General features: G+C 39.3%; 1 protein-coding gene across 4 annotated transcripts in view; it reads right to left on the bottom strand.

Moving 5' to 3' along the window:
- Positions 1-457: 457 nt before the first annotated feature.
- Positions 458-17,475, bottom strand: part of abch1 (ATP-binding cassette, sub-family H, member 1) — a 35,423-nt gene continuing 18,405 nt past the window's right edge. For all 4 annotated transcript variants that reach the window (XM_039784132.1, XM_039784133.1, XM_039784134.1 and 1 more), the window contains 14 exons: positions 17,216-17,290; positions 16,639-16,819; positions 16,327-16,423; positions 16,049-16,217; positions 15,354-15,454; positions 12,759-12,829; positions 11,643-11,692; positions 10,756-10,812; positions 10,533-10,603; positions 9,971-10,059; positions 8,216-8,319; positions 5,464-5,623; positions 4,856-4,960; positions 458-3,021 (listed from right to left, as the gene is read on the bottom strand). In XM_039784132.1, coding sequence (XP_039640066.1) covers positions 2,915-3,021; positions 4,856-4,960; positions 5,464-5,623; positions 8,216-8,319; positions 9,971-10,059; positions 10,533-10,603; positions 10,756-10,812; positions 11,643-11,692; positions 12,759-12,829; positions 15,354-15,454; positions 16,049-16,217; positions 16,327-16,423; positions 16,639-16,819; positions 17,216-17,290 — 1,437 coding nt within the window. In that variant the 3' untranslated portion in view covers positions 458-2,914. The remainder of the gene's footprint in view (positions 3,022-4,855; positions 4,961-5,463; positions 5,624-8,215; positions 8,320-9,970; positions 10,060-10,532; positions 10,604-10,755; positions 10,813-11,642; positions 11,693-12,758; positions 12,830-15,353; positions 15,455-16,048; positions 16,218-16,326; positions 16,424-16,638; positions 16,820-17,215; positions 17,291-17,475) is intronic.

The following is a 17,475-nucleotide window of genomic DNA, read 5'->3' on the forward strand; positions in this document are numbered from 1 at the left end:
TTACAGACATTTACATTAATTATTTATCCTGTTAATGGACACAAATTCATCATTCACAACAACATCTTCAAGTGCTCATATGCTCATTTTCAGGTTCATAATTGTATTTAGAGGTTGTACCAGAATAGGTTTACATGGTTTAATGTTAAAAAAACACCATATTTTTGTTGTACTACACATTACTGCAGCTACTCTTTTCACCCTGTGTGTTGAGCTCTCTGTGTTAGCTACCGAGTGAGGCATCGCACTTCTATTCCATCTTTGTTGGGAGTCTACTAGGACTACTTGCTAATAAGAAGCAGAGTATGAGGGCGTGCCACGCTAGCAGCTAGACGAGCATTATAACGTGTGTTACAAAGTGACGCACGTTCATCACGGAAGTAAAGGCTGGACTACAATAGAGCTGTTTGGAGCAGTTTGTGAACAGTGTTTTCTGTTGGAGATGGTAAGTCCCTTTGGGGTGGACTTTGGGCTTTTTCACTTTGTAAACCTATAACATGCACAAAAAAAGATATATAACACAATAAAGGAAAGGGAAAAAGCCCAAAAGCATAATATGAGCACTTTAACACAACACATGCTGGTATATGTGTTTAGTCCTACAGCTAAAATGGAAAAACATCTGATATTAAAGACATGTTCATGATGTTCAGTATTAGGCAGGCGTCCAGATGAATGTAAACATTTCTAAATCTTTGAGATTGGCACAACATATGATGCATAGTCTGGAGTCTGCTGCCTTTTCTACACTGCAGGTCTGTCAAAGGTTCTCTATTTCAAAAATATAGTTTGACATTTTGGGAAATATTTTCTTTCTTGCTGAGAGTTAGATCTCATCTTACTCTTGGCAAGAAAGCAAATATGCGTATATATGTATATGTGTAACTATTCCTTTAAAGGCAGAATGCTTGTGGTCAAGTCAGAGAGCTCATTAATCTTCATAGAAATGAGTAAAATGCAAAGAAACAAACTGGATATAATTTATTATTACCAGATAACAGTTATCTTTTTCTAATTTGGTTACTTTTTTCTCGTAATTAGCCTTTTCAACTCTATCATCCATTATTTTACCATGTTGTTTCATGTTTGTTTAAAATATATATTTAAAAAAGCTCAGTGGAAAAATATCCCACAATCTAAAGACTAGGCTACTGTTTTAAAACAAATACATTTTATTGTGTTGTATCTTTTATAAAGATATCCGATAATATAAAGTCAAAAGACCCAAAAGAGTTATTTTAAAATGTAACCTTCTTCATGAGTGATTATTTGTACAAAAAAAAGGAAGAGAAATCAAGTTTTTGACTCAAACTCAATCGTTCTAAACCAACGGTGACTCCACTCACCAACTACATTCCAACTACTCATTGTTTAGATTTCAGTTATTCCTCATTTCTGGATATTTCTTCCCTTTTCCAACAGTGCAGACACCACAGCGTCCCCACATCACCGCGACATGTTGAATCCAAAACAGCATTACTCCTGTGTGCTTTTACTCTGTGCTATTGTTGGTGGAAGATTCATAAAAAAAGTATACTGTGTAGAGTATGAGCAGTTTGAATTTTTTTTTTTTTTAAGATTATTTAATTTCCACAGGACAGCTGAAGAAATTAAAGGGGAGAGAGAGGGGGGAATGACACGCAGCAAAGGGCCGGAGGTCTGAGTCGAACCCACGGCATCGAGGAGTTAACCTCTATATATGTGCACCTGCTCTACCAACTGAGCCAACCTGGCCACAGCTTGAAACTTTTGTGTAAAAAACAGAACATATGTTGCATGGATGCAAACATGAAGAGCATGACACACCTGACCTGAGAATCTATCCAACAGCCTCCACTCTGTTGAGCAAAGTGGAGAAAAACAGAAACTTAATTATACAGTACCAAGTCTTTCCCATCACCAACATCAAACCACGCTTTTCCCTCTCAACGGAGATGCAGGCTCATAAACATACGACCATCAACCTAAACTAAGAACAAAGACGACCGTTTGCAGCTGAGAGCCTCGTAACACACCAACATGAGTTACCACTTCCTGTCACACACCAGATAGGGCATGTACATATCAACACAGACTTGACTGAAGAAGATATTGTTGCTGTGGGAAGCCTGAATGGGTGAGAATTTCCTGAACAATATGAAGCGATCAGCACTTTGAAACCTATTCTGGGTTCCCGCGACATAATGCAACAACATTAAGTGTTCTGCTTAGCGAAGCAACTGGAGAAAATAACAGTTTTAACATGTTCTGGTTGTGCTCAGACTCCTTTTCACATTTCCATACAATTTCTCTATAATGTAAATATAAGGTAGGCAACAAATACTGTGCGGACAAAAGCATTGTCCGACAGCTATAGTCAGTATATTCACCACCAAATCTCTCTATAAGCATTAAGCGCAAGAGCAAACAGAAATAAAAAAGCGACCCTGAGTTGGTACATGGTCCATTCTGGGGGTGAAATGTTCCAACAAGCTGCACATAGAAGTAAAACAAACCATAGGACTAAACACTTTCCTCAGTTATCATTAACTATTTAACATATTTTCATTTTGTGCATGCACATATTCTGTCTTGTGTACTTCTACGTGTAGCATTTTGAAATTTCACTCTTGCAGGCCAAAGCAACTGTTGCAGAATCAGGCAGCTGATTGGTATGTGTGTGTGTGTGTGTGTGTGTGTGTGTGTGTGTGTGTGTGTGTCTGTGTGTGTGTGTGTGTGATGGATAATGTGAATGAGAAAGAATGATGCATCAACCTCATCAGTTCATTAATCTACAGTGGCGCCCTCCCTCCTCCTGCTCTTTGCTGCATCCGGTCCCTCCACGGACAGGAGGCCCAGGTGAGTCGTTGTGCTCCTGGGCTTCACCTGACGGCTCTGTCCCAACACTAAAAGAAGGTTCTCTGGGACGAGGCTGTCACGTCCGCAGCTTTAAGATGACCGTGGCCAGGATGATGAAGAAAGTGTTCCAGCCCAAGGTGACCGCAAATCCTCGCCACACCATCATCCGAGACAGACCCCAACCTGTTGGAAAGATTTATGTTACTGCTCACTATTTATTACTATTTTTACGACAAAAATGTTGGCGCGTCCACATGATACAAGCCTCCCCCCCCACACACACACACACACTCCTCCACGCATTTGCTAGTAGCCAAGAAGGACAAGGTAGGATTCATAAAACATGATGGACACTTCAGAAGAGGTTGAGTTCAGCGCACGAAAGTCGCCGGACGCCACAATCTTCTGAACATAGCCATACTGAGAGATACAGAGAGAGTTGTGTGGAGCTGATAGTCTTAATTAGCTTTGTAGCAACTCATTTAGCAATGGCTTGAATTTAACGGACGTTCATTAATATCAAAAAGTTACGCACTAAAGCTTTAAAGCAACAGTTGTGGCTAAAATAAGTTAGCTTAGCATAGCATAATGACTGGAAACAGGAGGAAACCGCTCGCCTGGCTCTGTTTAAAGGTATTCAAAAAACAGCCACCTACTAGCACCTCTAAAGTTCACTAATCAACATGTTACATCTTTGTTCAACATCATCTACATCTTTGTTTGTTTAATCCATACAAAAACTGGACTCTGCGTGGCCAGGATAGCTCAGTTGGTAGAGCAGGCGCACATATGCAGAGGTTTATGCCAGGTCCAGGGTTCGAGTCTGACCTGGGACAAATTCGTGCATGTCCTCCCCCTCTCTCTCCTGCTTTCACAACTTTCCTATCCATTAAAGACAGAAGTGCCCCCCCAAAAAATGGACTCTTTTTCCCTGTCTTTATGCTAAGCTAAACTAACCAGCTGCTGGCAGTAACTTCATACTTAACTGACAGCTATGACAGTGGAATCTATCTTCTGCATTTCCCAAAATGTCAAACTATAATTATATTTAAAATATTAAATAAAAGAAATTTTTATGATAAAAAAAAAAAAGAATATTTGAGTATGCTAGATCAAATTTGATCAAAGTTATGTTTGATTAAACATAATGCAAGAAAAAAAAAATTGGTTAATATGTCTCTAGTTTACATGCTTACCATGGGCAACAAATGAAGTAGTGGAAAATTTTAACTCCTCTCAGATTAGTAAAATGTTGTCGAACTCTATTGACTTTCAACACCTGGTTTTATTACATGATGCAGGTTTGCATCATAACTTGGAACTTACAGCAGAAAAAATTACATGTGTTTTTATTGCCTCTACTCTAGTGTCACTGTGTTTTACTTTTTTTCACAACAATTTCAGTGCATGTATTCCATTCTAAAAGTTTATTCTTGACCTTGGAAACAGCAGATGATATGAGATGATAATCCAGATAATACATCTCAAACATCTGGATACAAGCTGATCCACGCTGTAGTGATTTATGCATGTAGAAACATTAAAATACCATATGGCATGAGACACCAGGGTTTAAGTGAATCCAATCAGTGAATGTGGCAGGATGCAGTTGCAAAGAATCCGTTAATCCAGTTAATCCCCCGAATTGAATTCTGACACTGTCGACTTCTGCCTGTGTCTCGTCTTCCACGTCACCTCTACGATAAGGTTTTCAAACAGGAAATGGCTCCTCTGACTTCCTGTGCTTGGCGCGTGTCATGTAACTTGGAGGGAGCTCCAACTGTTGTCAGGTCTTATATTTCGGAGACGGGGAGGTCAGGAGAAGGAGAAAGATTGGGAGACAGCGAAACCACTTTACCTAACATCCCAGGAAGTTGCACAGGATCCAGAGCTGATTAATGATTTAGACGCCTGACTATGTTGTGTGCATGCCCCTGACCCTACATACGCTAACTACACACCAGGCAATAGCATTATGAAACTGATGAGTGTTGTGTAACGTGTGCGTGTACATTACCTCTGTACATTATACAGCGAAGGGCTTCTGAGGCGTAGGTCTGAGGGAGAGCCAGGCTGACATAGCGGAGAGGATACGGGATACACTCCACAGGCCAGATGATACCTGAAGTACAGGACAGAGAGGATACTGTCATTTATACCTGCTGTTAAAATACAGTGTGCATCTGGATGTTTTCTCCTCATAAAGCATTTAAACAATCTCTGTTTTCTCTTGTCTTGTTGCCCTGCTGTGATGAGAACAAAGCAGGCAAGGAAGTGAGGATGTTGCAACAACACACACAAAAAAAAACATGATATGAGGTTCAAAGTTCAATCTTGAAACTTGTAAACAACTCACCACAAGGTCCAAATTTCAATTTTGTTTTTTAGAAAACCACTTTAAGGACTTCTGAGGTTCAAATATGATATGACAGAAAGTCCCACAACAGCTACTAAATGGACCTTGTGGTAACATTTTCTTTACTGCTGTTTCAAAGCTCAGAATACATTTTGAACCTCAGCTTTTGAGTTAGCGACAAAATATTTCTTTTCAGAGAGAAAAAGACTGCATGAGCTGGAGCAGGATGGGCAGTATATTGGCCAAAACACATGCACACAAAGGCCTACCGCTGAGGATGAGGTTAGGGTAGAATATGCCCAGGGCGGCCTGGTTGGCATTCTGCTCGTCATCGATTGCGGCTGAGATGACGAGGCCAAACGAGATGCCGGTGATGCCCTGCAGCACGATCAGAACTATGACCAGCGCCAAGGAGCCTTCATTAGGTATCTGCAGAGAGAGAGAGAAAAAAAAAAAAAAAAAAAAAAAAAAAAAAAAAAAAAAAAAAAAAAAAAAAAAAAAGATAAGAGGCTATTTTCAGCTGCAGTGGACCTAAAAATGGAATAAAAAGGTTAAAAAAAGAGATAATAGAAATTAAAGTCAGAACAAAATTGCATTTGCACAGTCATATACATTATTTTTTACATGTACAACATATAAATGACCATTAAAAACAAAACAGACAATATTACAACCAACTTTGTTGGATATTCTTTAGCGAATACAATCTTTCATCTTAATCCATTCATTTGTGAAAACGGTATATCTTGGTCAGTCTATGGTTGACTTTAATACATTCACCCTTTAAATACTTTTTCTTGTCAATTTTCTGATGAATAAAGTCTAATTTGTGATGTCACTTGAGTCAGCGTCGGATGTGGCGGAAGAGTAAAAAGCTAACATAGCTACTATCAGAACTGTGGTTGAGTTGCTTTGTGGGTAATGTAGGTGCCAACAAGAAAGAAAAATGCATGTAATATGAAGATATGTTTTTGTAAGGCGGTACTGGAAGAATGCGACATTGATCAAGCGATGCGTTCCTCTTCCTGTCTTGTGTTGTGTCTTGGAAGCAGAACAGTAAATGTTGGAGGAAGGTTATTGCTTCGGAAAGTAAGATTTATTGGCTAGATTATTCCTTCAGTTCTGAAAAGAACATGAGAAAAGATGAGAAGATAATATCAATAAAAATAGAGAAAGGAATAGAGGGAACGAGGGAGAGACCAGAGACAGAAACACTGATGTTCTGCACTGATCTTCGGCCAAAAATACAAGAAACTAAATAAAATGTCACTGCTGATTGAGTCTGGTTGTAAATCACACAGATAGAAAGGAGTGCGGACAGAGCAGAGGTGTGTGTGTGTGTGTGTGTGTGTGTGTGTGTGTGTGTGTGTGTGTGTGTGTGTGTGTGTGTGTGTGTGTTGGTGCACATTTCCACTATCCGTCTCCCCTGACAACATGCAAAAATAGACCCACACCGATAGTCCACATGACTGTCCGGTTGCCACAGCAATCAAGGGCTGTTGTCGTGGCGATCCCACAGTGATCCCTGGATACGGCCAATGCAGGAAGTGATTTATGGTGTTGGTCTATTTGGACTTCAGCACCTTAATTAACACACGCATGGATGCACACACACACACACACACACACACACACACAAAACATGCGCCTGTATTGACTCAACACACAAACACACACACAAATGATATCTATCCTCTCTTGTCTGAGTACCTTCTTCCTGTATTGATTCCCTACACTTGTGTATTGGCAATCAATGACTCACACGAGAACATTCACACCACATTCCCCCTCCTGTACACCGTCACGTGAATGTTTCACAGAAGAGATTGGAATGATACGACATGATCTTGGAAAAATAGGTCTGTTTGATGGTTGAAATGAATTACTATTAGCATAATTGTGTACCGTAGGAAAAGTCAGATTTGTGATGATGTAGTAAAAAATGCAAATGAACAGGCCTGCTAGATTTGTGCCACATTAACCTTCAACACGTCAAACCTTCCACAAACCAAATCATATTAGGAATCGAGTGACCTTATTCAGAGGCTTTTAATTGGCCTCCCAGTCTCAGAAAACTGGCTTCAACAGCAGCTTTGGTCGTTAAATGGTACAGGAAATATTCTCACTGTCACTTTAACATTAACTGGCAGTGTCGTGGTCTCAGGAGTGGAACAGGATTGACCCTATGGTCTGTTTTTCCAAACAGGTATTGGCATTACAATGAAGAGCAAACCACAGAGAAGAATGATTAGCACTTGTGTTGTCCTCGGGTCAAATTTGACCCGTTTTGAAAGATGTTTTATATCAGAAATATGGGTTTCTTACAACCAAATCGCCCCAAAATTACTTGGATGTATGCATGTACATTGGATGGAACCCATACAACATTCCTTGCAGGTAAAATTAATACTTCCATTTCATAGCATTCGAAAAGACAAATTTAAGAGGTTTTAAAACAGTATCCTAATTAAACATAAATAAATGGTTAAACATAAACCAGTCTGTGATTCATTCAACATCCTCTGATCGTAACTATTAGTCAAAATAATTCATAATTTTAGCTTTTTTAAACTCAAAAATTAGGTATGATGTCATTTAAATTAAGTTCATTGACCATGAATTAAAAAAAAAAAAAAGCATTGAAAAAAGTGACATTTTCAAAAATCGTCAAAAGCAGTAAAAAAATAAAAAGTTCCTGGTCAACGGGAAGACAACACAAGGGTTAAAGAAACACACGTGTGTACCCGTGTGTCTGTGAAAAGAAATGGTTATACACTATAAAAACAATCAGCTTTGTTTATATTATCAAACAATTCCATGATTTATTTATATTGTTCATTTGATTGTTTTATTACTCATTCCATATTTTCCTGCTGTTACTTTCTTCCCTGCAGATCTTATTTTTGCTGCTGCACAGACCTATTTCCCAATCAATGAAGTTTCATCTTGTCTGAAGAGTGTGTTTGTGTTTGTCAGTGGAGCTGTGTGTTTTATCGCCTGCATCAGGTCGGGAGTACGGACCTTGAAGACGAGCAGTATGAAGAGGAGCAGCAGGAGGATCTGAACGCTGATAACAAACAGCTGAGAGAAGAGGTGAGCCAGCATCGTCTCCAGGGAGCTCACACCTGGTGGAGAGACAAAAATAATAACGCATTATTATTCAATCACAAGCTCTGTCAAAAATCTCTTAAACCTATCAGAAGTAAATCATCACCGACCCAGGTTCATTCAATTTCATCTGAATCTAAACGGCTGTAACAATTCCAATGATTATAAAAAATACAATTTACAGCTTCCTGTTAAGTTTTTAATCCAATAATTCATAATAAGTAATCAAAAACCAATACAGATACAGATAGCTTTATTTATCCCCGAAGGGCAATTCAGTTTCTACAGTCTACCAAAACATACACACATTCATACTGTCTGTCTATCATCAATGACAGATAAAGACGACAAATTACGATAAAGAGAGACGAGATAAAAATAATGAATGGTGCTTAGTGTATTGGACATAAGAAATTGCAATCGACCAGTTCCAAATACATAACCAATATGAGGTTTGTGAAAAAACACGTTTGGTCAACAACAAAAAAACTCCCTTATGTTTGCTGGTAAACCCTAAGCACATCTTCAAATTCTGCTCTGATCATGTTACTCCCTCTACTGGTCACATCTAAAATTACACTAAAATGACGCAATTATTGGATCCACATCAATATTAAATGTCTATCATGAACGTATTATCACCTACAGTCGACGGATTTAAATTAATTTGCATTATCTGCCCAAAAAAGGTCCATAAAAACCTCCCAAAGCAACCAGAATAATGTTAGAAAATATGCATTTTCAGACGATGTCTGTCATTTCTTCAGTAAAGCTGTCCAAATTCAAATGTACAGTATGTTTCCTGCAGCTGCAGAAGAAATGTCTTCCCTTCTATAAAGATAAATTATATTATAAATTTGCATTTGAACAGGAATAAGTGACATACATTTCTATGTCTGCTTGTGAAGGACAAAAAAGATCACGGCTTGCATTTACTCTTCACTACTGTATCATGTTTGGTCAGAAGGGAAGCAACCAATTCAGAAATTAACAACTCCATACCACATACTAATTGTACAGTATGCACTGTATAATAATTCTCATAGGATACTGGTTTTGCAGTTGTAATACAAAATATATTTATTCTAACTGTTTTGTACTAACAAGAAATGATGCAACACATGCACCAATACACAATCACCGCTGCCAGTAACATTTGACAGAAACAAAGCTAAACGTTTATCCAAGATCTTCCTGGAGCTGTCTCACCAATATCCATGATTATTTTGATTTTGTTTTTTTTGCAGCTGAGTAACTCCAACATTTTCATTTTACATTGCAGTGAAGGAAAATAGTGTTTTTTTTGTAATATGCATACTGGCTTCCCTTTTTTGGGGCTTTTCTGCCTTTAATTGACAGGACAGCTAGGTGAGAAAGGGGAGAGAGAAGGGGAAGACATGCAAGAAATCATCACAGATCAGAACCCTGGACCTCTGCGTCAAAGCATAAACCTCTAAGTATATGTGCGCCTGCTCTACCCACTGAGCCAACCTGGCCACACATACTGGCTTTCTTGACTACAATAATTACTTTGCTCGCTCTTCACAGAATGTGAACACACTACAACCCCAAAACCTGCAAAGAATTAGGATGAACAGTGTTAGTAATGGACAAGGGTCACAGCTTTTCTGTTTGTGTTGCACTGAAGTGTGAACTTCTACCTCTCACCTGCGACCCAGCACCTGTCCAAAAGCCCCTCCTTCCTCTCCAGGACAAAGGAGAGAGCTGTCAGACCCACTGCCAGGTAGAATGTGATACTGGAGGACCAGAGAGGAAGAGGAAGAGGAAGAGAAATAAACTAGTCATTCCCTCAGGGTAACTGAGCAAAGAGATCATCACATTTTTCCTCCTACAACATTACATACAACATTATCTACCATTAGCAACATGTGTTTTAATAAAGTCTTACTCAAACCATACATGAAGTAACAAAAGGAGAGTGAACAGTCAATACAAAGTTATTACATCAACCACCTCACATCACACTAGTCTCGCTTCGCCAGACCATCCACACGCTGCGTAGCGGAGGAGGGTCTGGCTAGTCCACACAGTATTGCGGGATGGGAGAAAAACGTGCCCTGGTTTATTGGCATTTCTTTAAATCAATCACAATCGTCTTGGGCAGTGCTGAGCGAAATCGACGAAAATACATGCATCCGGCGGAATTTCCTGCAGCACCGGAGCAATCCAGGAAGTGGAACATCAAGGATATAGACTACTTCACACTGACCTGAGCACAGCTCCAGGTGTCACAAATGTAGTGAAGTCTGTGTTTTGGCTGCCATAGATCGGCTCTTCAAACTGCAAGACGACAGAAACAAAGGATTAAAATTGACTTGATCAGACAGTATGTAGCAGAAACACTCTACTAACACACACAATCCCAGCTACAAATGCAACATTCATGAGACTTTTATTGCTGTATTGCATTTAATAATAAAAAAAATGTTTACCTTTATTGGCAGCGCGACCAGGTATGCCATGCTGCCCAACTTATTCTCCACAAAGGCCTGCGAAGAAAGGACAGAATGACAATCTTAACAAGTTAAAGAATACTAGTAAATCAAATTCAGTATAAGGATAGGAATAGTATTAAAGTGCTCATATTATGCTCATTTTCCAGGTTCATAATTGTATTTAGAGGTTGTACCAGAATAGGTTTATGTGGTTTAATTTTCAGAAAACACCATATTTTCATTGTACTGCACATTGCTGCAGCTCCTCTTTTCACCCTGTGTGTTGAGCTCTCTGTTTTAGCTACAGAGTGAGACATCACACTTCTGTACCATCTTTATTGGGAGTCGCACATGCTCAGTAAGTACTGCTAGCTTGTCAGTTGCAGAGCATGAGGTTGTGCCACGCTAGCAGCTAGGCGAGCATTAAAACGTGTGTTACAAAATGACGCACGTTTGTCTCTGAAGTAAAGGCTGGACTACAACAGAGCTGTTTGGAGCAGTTTGTGAACAGTGTTTTCTCTGGAAGATGGTAAGTCTATCTGGGGTGGACTTTGGGCTTTTTCACTTTGTAACAAAAAGTGAAAAAATGTGTGTTTTGTAATACGTTACAGTAGAAACCAGTTAACAAACATAATGCTGCTGTAGTGCCCTAAAGCAATGGCAATCAGCCAAGTGTGATGTATTAAGTGTGTTTGCTGTACATAACATAACTTGTACTGAACGTTTACACAGGAATGTCTTGTATGTTGTCAGACGTCTTATATTTTCTGGGTGTGCTGAATGATTTCTGATTGTATCTCTCCGTGGAAGATGACAACTGAACATTTGCACGGGGCTCCAGTTGACAAAACAAACATAAGAAGAAACACATTATGTATTTATACCTGAAAGGCCTCATGTAGTTTCTTCTGGAGCATTAAGCCAATTTGTCGATCTAGACAAAAACATTAACAGCAAATATTAACAACTTTTGTTTCTCAGAGCCACAGTAGGTGATATCTGTGTGTAATGTGTAATGCTATTTCCACTGGGATTCTGTTTTGGATATTGTACATGCACAGTACGTGTTAATAAAATATAAAGCAGATGTGAAGGATTTAATTTCAAAACAATACATTCGATATTTCCACAATATACCAATAGTACAATATATTTTTTGGCAAGAAATTTCACATAACACATGCTAGAATATCACTTGAGTTATAAAACTCTTTAAATTGCACCCATGTGTTAATTGCCATGCATTGTAATGGCAATTATTCAATGCAACTGTTATTAAATTGCACATTTCATGTATCCTGAACTTTTGCACATCCCTCAAAATTTTTTGCACATCCTGCACTAATCCACACAGCCTCTTTTTCTCTCAATGTATGTACACATTTGTTTTTGTATTTATTGTTTGTTCATTCCATATTAATGTTTAATATGTTTATGCATGCAACAACCAAGGCAAATTCCTTGTAAGTGTTACTTACTTGGCAATAAATCCTTTCTGATTCTGATTCTGAAATTGAGCCATTTCAGCAAAAACACTAGTCTGGCTATCACCAGACCAAGCTCAATCTTTTAAGATTGAACATTAGTCTGGGGAGTTTGCTCTTTATTTTCTACTGCACAAGAGGCGTGATCAAGGGGCATAGTTCAAATGACTCTGTACGCAATTGGATAGTCCTTCAACCAATCAGACCAACGATCCGGGTGACGTAGCAGAGACAGGGGCATCAACGGGTTGCTGCGCTTCGGTGGCCGAATGTAAACAAGAAGCTGCTTGGTCGCTTCTCTTCTCTATCGCCATTGTGTTAAACCCGCCGGCAGCGTGCCAGGTGGATAAGCCAGTTTGTGATTGGTCCCCGCAAAATTGTAACAGAAGCAGGATAGACAAACGTACAGGTTTCAAGCCTGAGCTGCAGGGCGAAATCAAATCGGCGGCAAAGTCAGGCACTTTAGCAATAGGGTACCCAGTCTACAAAAACACTACAAACTATGAGAAATCTTACTTGTCAGGTCCAGCCAGACGTGTACTGATCCTCCATCAACCACCTCTCTGGAAACCTGCCGCTGAAGCATCCTGTTAAAATCAGGTATGTCATTATCATAATCTCAAATGTATTTTTATTCTATTTTTAACATTCAGCAATAAACAATAAAATTGGAATGTTGCATACAAGCAAAAATAAGAGGGATAAGATGCTGAAGATGCAGATTTTCTGAATAGTATCTTGAAGTCATCTACACAACACAAGCTTTTTTACAGACAAATTACAAGATAGATATACAGAGATGTAGCAGGTTGAGATGTATGTGATCAACACTTTTTTAATAGGGCTGTATTTTGGCACCAGTCATCCTATATGAAAGTTTTACTCAAAAAATATGAACATTGTTGTCTGAAAAAATAAATATCTCTACAGGCAACACAGGGGACAGTTGTTAAATATTCAGGTTTCCACATCACGTCACAAATACATCTCAAAGGGCGAGGATCAGAAATAACAGGTAAGGCATGTAGCGTGACTAACAAAAAACTCCTTTTTTAATTTTGAATTAATTCATGACAGCATGACCTCCGGGCTACTCAGCAACCAAGCCAATAAGTTGACAAGGCTATGTGAGTACAGGCTGGTATCACTAATCTAAATACAACTGGGAAGGTTAGCTCGGCTCATTATTTCTCTTAGACAAATACAGAAATGCTCATGGCCTCGTTTAGACACTGAGGATATACAGTATAATGGATATAATGGATGCAATTTAGAAAATGTAACTTTGTTTAGGAGGTGAACTGGACTCCAGCCAGGCCTCGAGTTTCGTCCAGCTTCAGTGGACACAGGTTTTAATTGTTTCATGCCTTGCTCCCCTAATTTGTAACAAACCCTTAAACATATCTGCAATAACCATAATACAAATGTGTTGTTCCAGTGTTTGTGTTTGAAGGAAACAGACTGATGATGTACTTGCAGGCAAATGGCATTTAAATGAAAATGTTTCCACCTCTAGAACAGCTCTACATGGCATCAACTAATGATTTATTTATCGATTCATCTACTGGTTAGTTTCTCGATTCATCAATTAATCTAAAAAACATTTTTTCCCAAAGTAATTTTTCCCTTTTTCCCATAACAATTAATACTAGTTACATTTCCATCAATGTTTTAAAAAAAAAAGGTAGGTTTGCATTAACTCCTTACCCATCATGCCTGGTCCACATAATGAATAGATGCAAACTTTTAACCTTATAAAATCCCATCTGGTCTATATGGATAGAACGCTGAACAGAAACAAAGGTTATTGTCACAGGAGCAGGTGACACCTTTGTTTACCTCAGGTCGGACTGTCACATGAACGGCACATGATTCAATAAGAAGGAATGTTTGATTGGTTGTTGCTAAGCTGTGACCTGCCCAGTTATGTGAGGGACAGGAAGGACCACATTGTCAAACGCACAAACACATGCGATTCACACCTAAAACAACAACTTTTCAACTCTCAAGTGACTCAACTCATTTGACATTTGAGAAAGAGAAAGAGAAAGAGAGAGATAGAAAAAGAGAGAGGGAGGTAGATTCTAAAGTTTTTATGCTTGAAGGAAAAAAAAGGGTAATGCTTGATCCGAACCTCCTTAATTTAGTCCTTTTATCAGTAAAACACTAGCTTAGCCTGTTAGAATGCTAACATTTGCTAATTAGTACTAAATCAAAGTATTGGACGAACTACCAGTTTGACCTGATGATGGCGCTATATAAAAAGTCATGTGTTCACCAAAATTCTTACAGTTCATCCTGAGGAGGAACATGAATGTCTGAACCAAATGTCAGGGCAATTCATCCAATAGTTGTTGAGAAATTTCACTCAACACCATAAATTTGAACCTCATGGTGGTGCTAGAGGAAAAGACAGGGGATCACCAAAGTCAGTAGGCTTTAGCCTCTGGGCACCATACATAAATAGAGAAATTTCAGTCTGGCCCAAAGTGGTGGACCGACTGACATTTCCATCTCTAGAGTCAGCGTGGCTAAAAACAAGCATCTGCAAAAAATAATGCATTGTTGTTGTACAATGTCCCCTGTGTAATTCTTTTCACCTAAGAACTGTAATGTTATTGACGTTATTGTGCGGTTTGGTTTGCTATACATATTACACAATTGAGTAAAGTAAAAAATAAATAAATAAATAAAAGGTTTTACTGTACTTCTGCAATATGTGAAAATGTTAAAATATGTATGCAGTAAAGGTTAAAAGTGAGTGTCCGTGCGTGTTTATCATGTTTCTCTGCAGCTATAATGCTGTCTGTGTGTCACACTGGCATTTTGATGGCGCTGCTCTGCTTGTTCTCGAGTATCAAAGCTGAAAATTCCTTTGTCATGAGCAAACACAGCCTTCTGTACAGACATGTACAGTGTATCTACTGTTTATATTGTTTGTGGAATATGAATGAGGCAGACCACTTCTACATGACAAGTGTGGAGGACAGAATTGGTGTGCAGATGAGCTTATAGTCGAAATATAGCGTATAGCAACCTGACATGACATGGCTTTTATTGATTTATAATTAAACGATGACTGGGGACTGGGAACATAAGTGCTATTGTCACCTTTTTGTCAGGTAGCTGGTGAAGTTCTTGCCAAAGCCAATGACACCCCAGTACTCTCCGTTATAGATCCCATCCAAAGCTTCCGTATGGGACAAGGGCACCTATAGATATATGAAGAAAAATGTATATATGTCATACACTGTTTCAATTTATATCAGGTGAATGCTGACTTATGATACTTGATGATACTTCATACTTCAGTGACATTGTGCTGCTGCTGCACATTTCTAAAGATTCTAATGTTTGTTACTGAGCAGCTTCACAAGAGCTGTGTGTGTTTTATACAGTATATTGAACGTTTGTGGTTCAATGTCACACATAGAAACTACCTATCCCCTTTCACAGATTTCCTAGAAAATGAAAGAAATGTTCTGCTGTGAACAGAAGTGAAACCTAAAGGTCAAATTAAATATAGAAACTGGGTGAGACGTCTGTTACTTCCTTTGTAGACTGAACCATTTGAGATACCAGCAGTCCCTCTGAGATCTGTGAGCCTCAAAACAAACACACTTCTGTGCAGTCTGATTGCATGCAAAAATTAAATGGCATAATCAATTGGCAACAGAAAAATGCAGTTTCACAGTAAATGTATCTGCTACAAAGAACAAAAACAGAAACTACCCACTTCCTCTGGTTGACAATACTGTAAATACGATAACAGAGGGTTGTCACACCTGATGTGTATTAATAAATACCTGGTGCACACTGGAGTTGTCCAGGAAGGAGAGCAGCAAATGGCTGTAAGCGGAGGGGGCGGTGTCGTTGTTCACAACGGCAACCTGGATCCCATTTGGGTCTCCTCCGATGCACAAACAGATCAGCGAGACTTGGATGACGGGCAGCAAGAACTGGAAACACAATGAGCTGCGAACGCAGGGGAGAGGGTCAACCTCAACATGTGGCTGACAGATATTTGCACATCATCACTTCTGCTATTAATCACTCCATGTTACTATTAATTACTGCAACATACCCTGGCATTCTCTTCATCCGCACCATAGTTTTGATCATCAAGGCAGCGATGTTTCTCCACTTGGGCAGAACATGTCTGGCACGCACCTTCCAGTCCACTAAACACACAAAAACACACTCTCAAAGGTCATTGTTCACGTATATTTTCAGACCAGTCATATATTTATCAGCCTGCAAAAACAGGCGGATTGTAAAACTGTGTGTCAACATCTGTATTTCATCACATGCAGATCATATTTGGTGTTTTGGAACTTAATATTTCTAATGAACTGAGATAAGGACCCGTACTGCATTTTTCAAATTAGTAGCCTACCTGAATATTTTGGAACTTCCTCTGCAGCTCCTGGTCCGACCGCGAGAATCGGCTGACTCTCGTCCCGCCCACTCTCGAACGACTGGCTGTTCTCCAGCGCCGCACCCTGCGGACTGGACCCCCGTTTAGAGAATATCTGGTCCGACGTCTCACACAGCTGCAGGAAGGCGTGCTCCAGGGTCTGCAGCAGAAGGTAGCGTGGGTAACCATCGACCAGTATGAATAGTTTGTATTCTCACCTGCGTGTACATCTGCAGTTTTTCGGTGCGGCCTCACCCCACTTCAAATCTCTCATTCCAGCCTGGTTTGTTTTCTTTTAGCTTTTTGATTTATTTTTTTACTTATTATGTTGTTTTCTATAGTCGGTCTTTCATTCATCTTTATCAACATGTATCTAACTGTACTTCACATCTTTATTGTAATACTAAATATAAAGCACCTTGAATTGTTTGTGAGATGTGCTACAGGATATAAAATCGTCTGCTTTGTGGTCCCATGAACAACCTCCATGCCCTGACTACCAGCTCCCCTGGGTGTCCATACATCCTGTGAGAGTTTTAACGAGTTGTTTACTCACTGTTGCATTGTGCTGCTTCATGAGTGCGTCTGGAGGTCCTTCAGCGAGCAAACGGCCGTTCCTCATGAGACCGACCTGGAGAAATAACAGCAGTGAGAATATCTGTCCAATACAAGTGTTATGATATGTGGTGGGGGGGTTATTGAGCAACAAAAGAGAGGTGTAAATCTCAGATAACGTTATTTAAAAAAAAAAATTCAAAAAATAATAATCTTAAAGGAATAGTTTGACGTTTGGGGATATAACACTTCTTTGCTTTC

Source organism: Perca fluviatilis, chromosome 19 (genome assembly GCF_010015445.1).
Source record: "Perca fluviatilis chromosome 19, GENO_Pfluv_1.0, whole genome shotgun sequence".
Classification (NCBI taxonomy): Eukaryota; Metazoa; Chordata; class Actinopteri; order Perciformes; family Percidae; genus Perca; species Perca fluviatilis.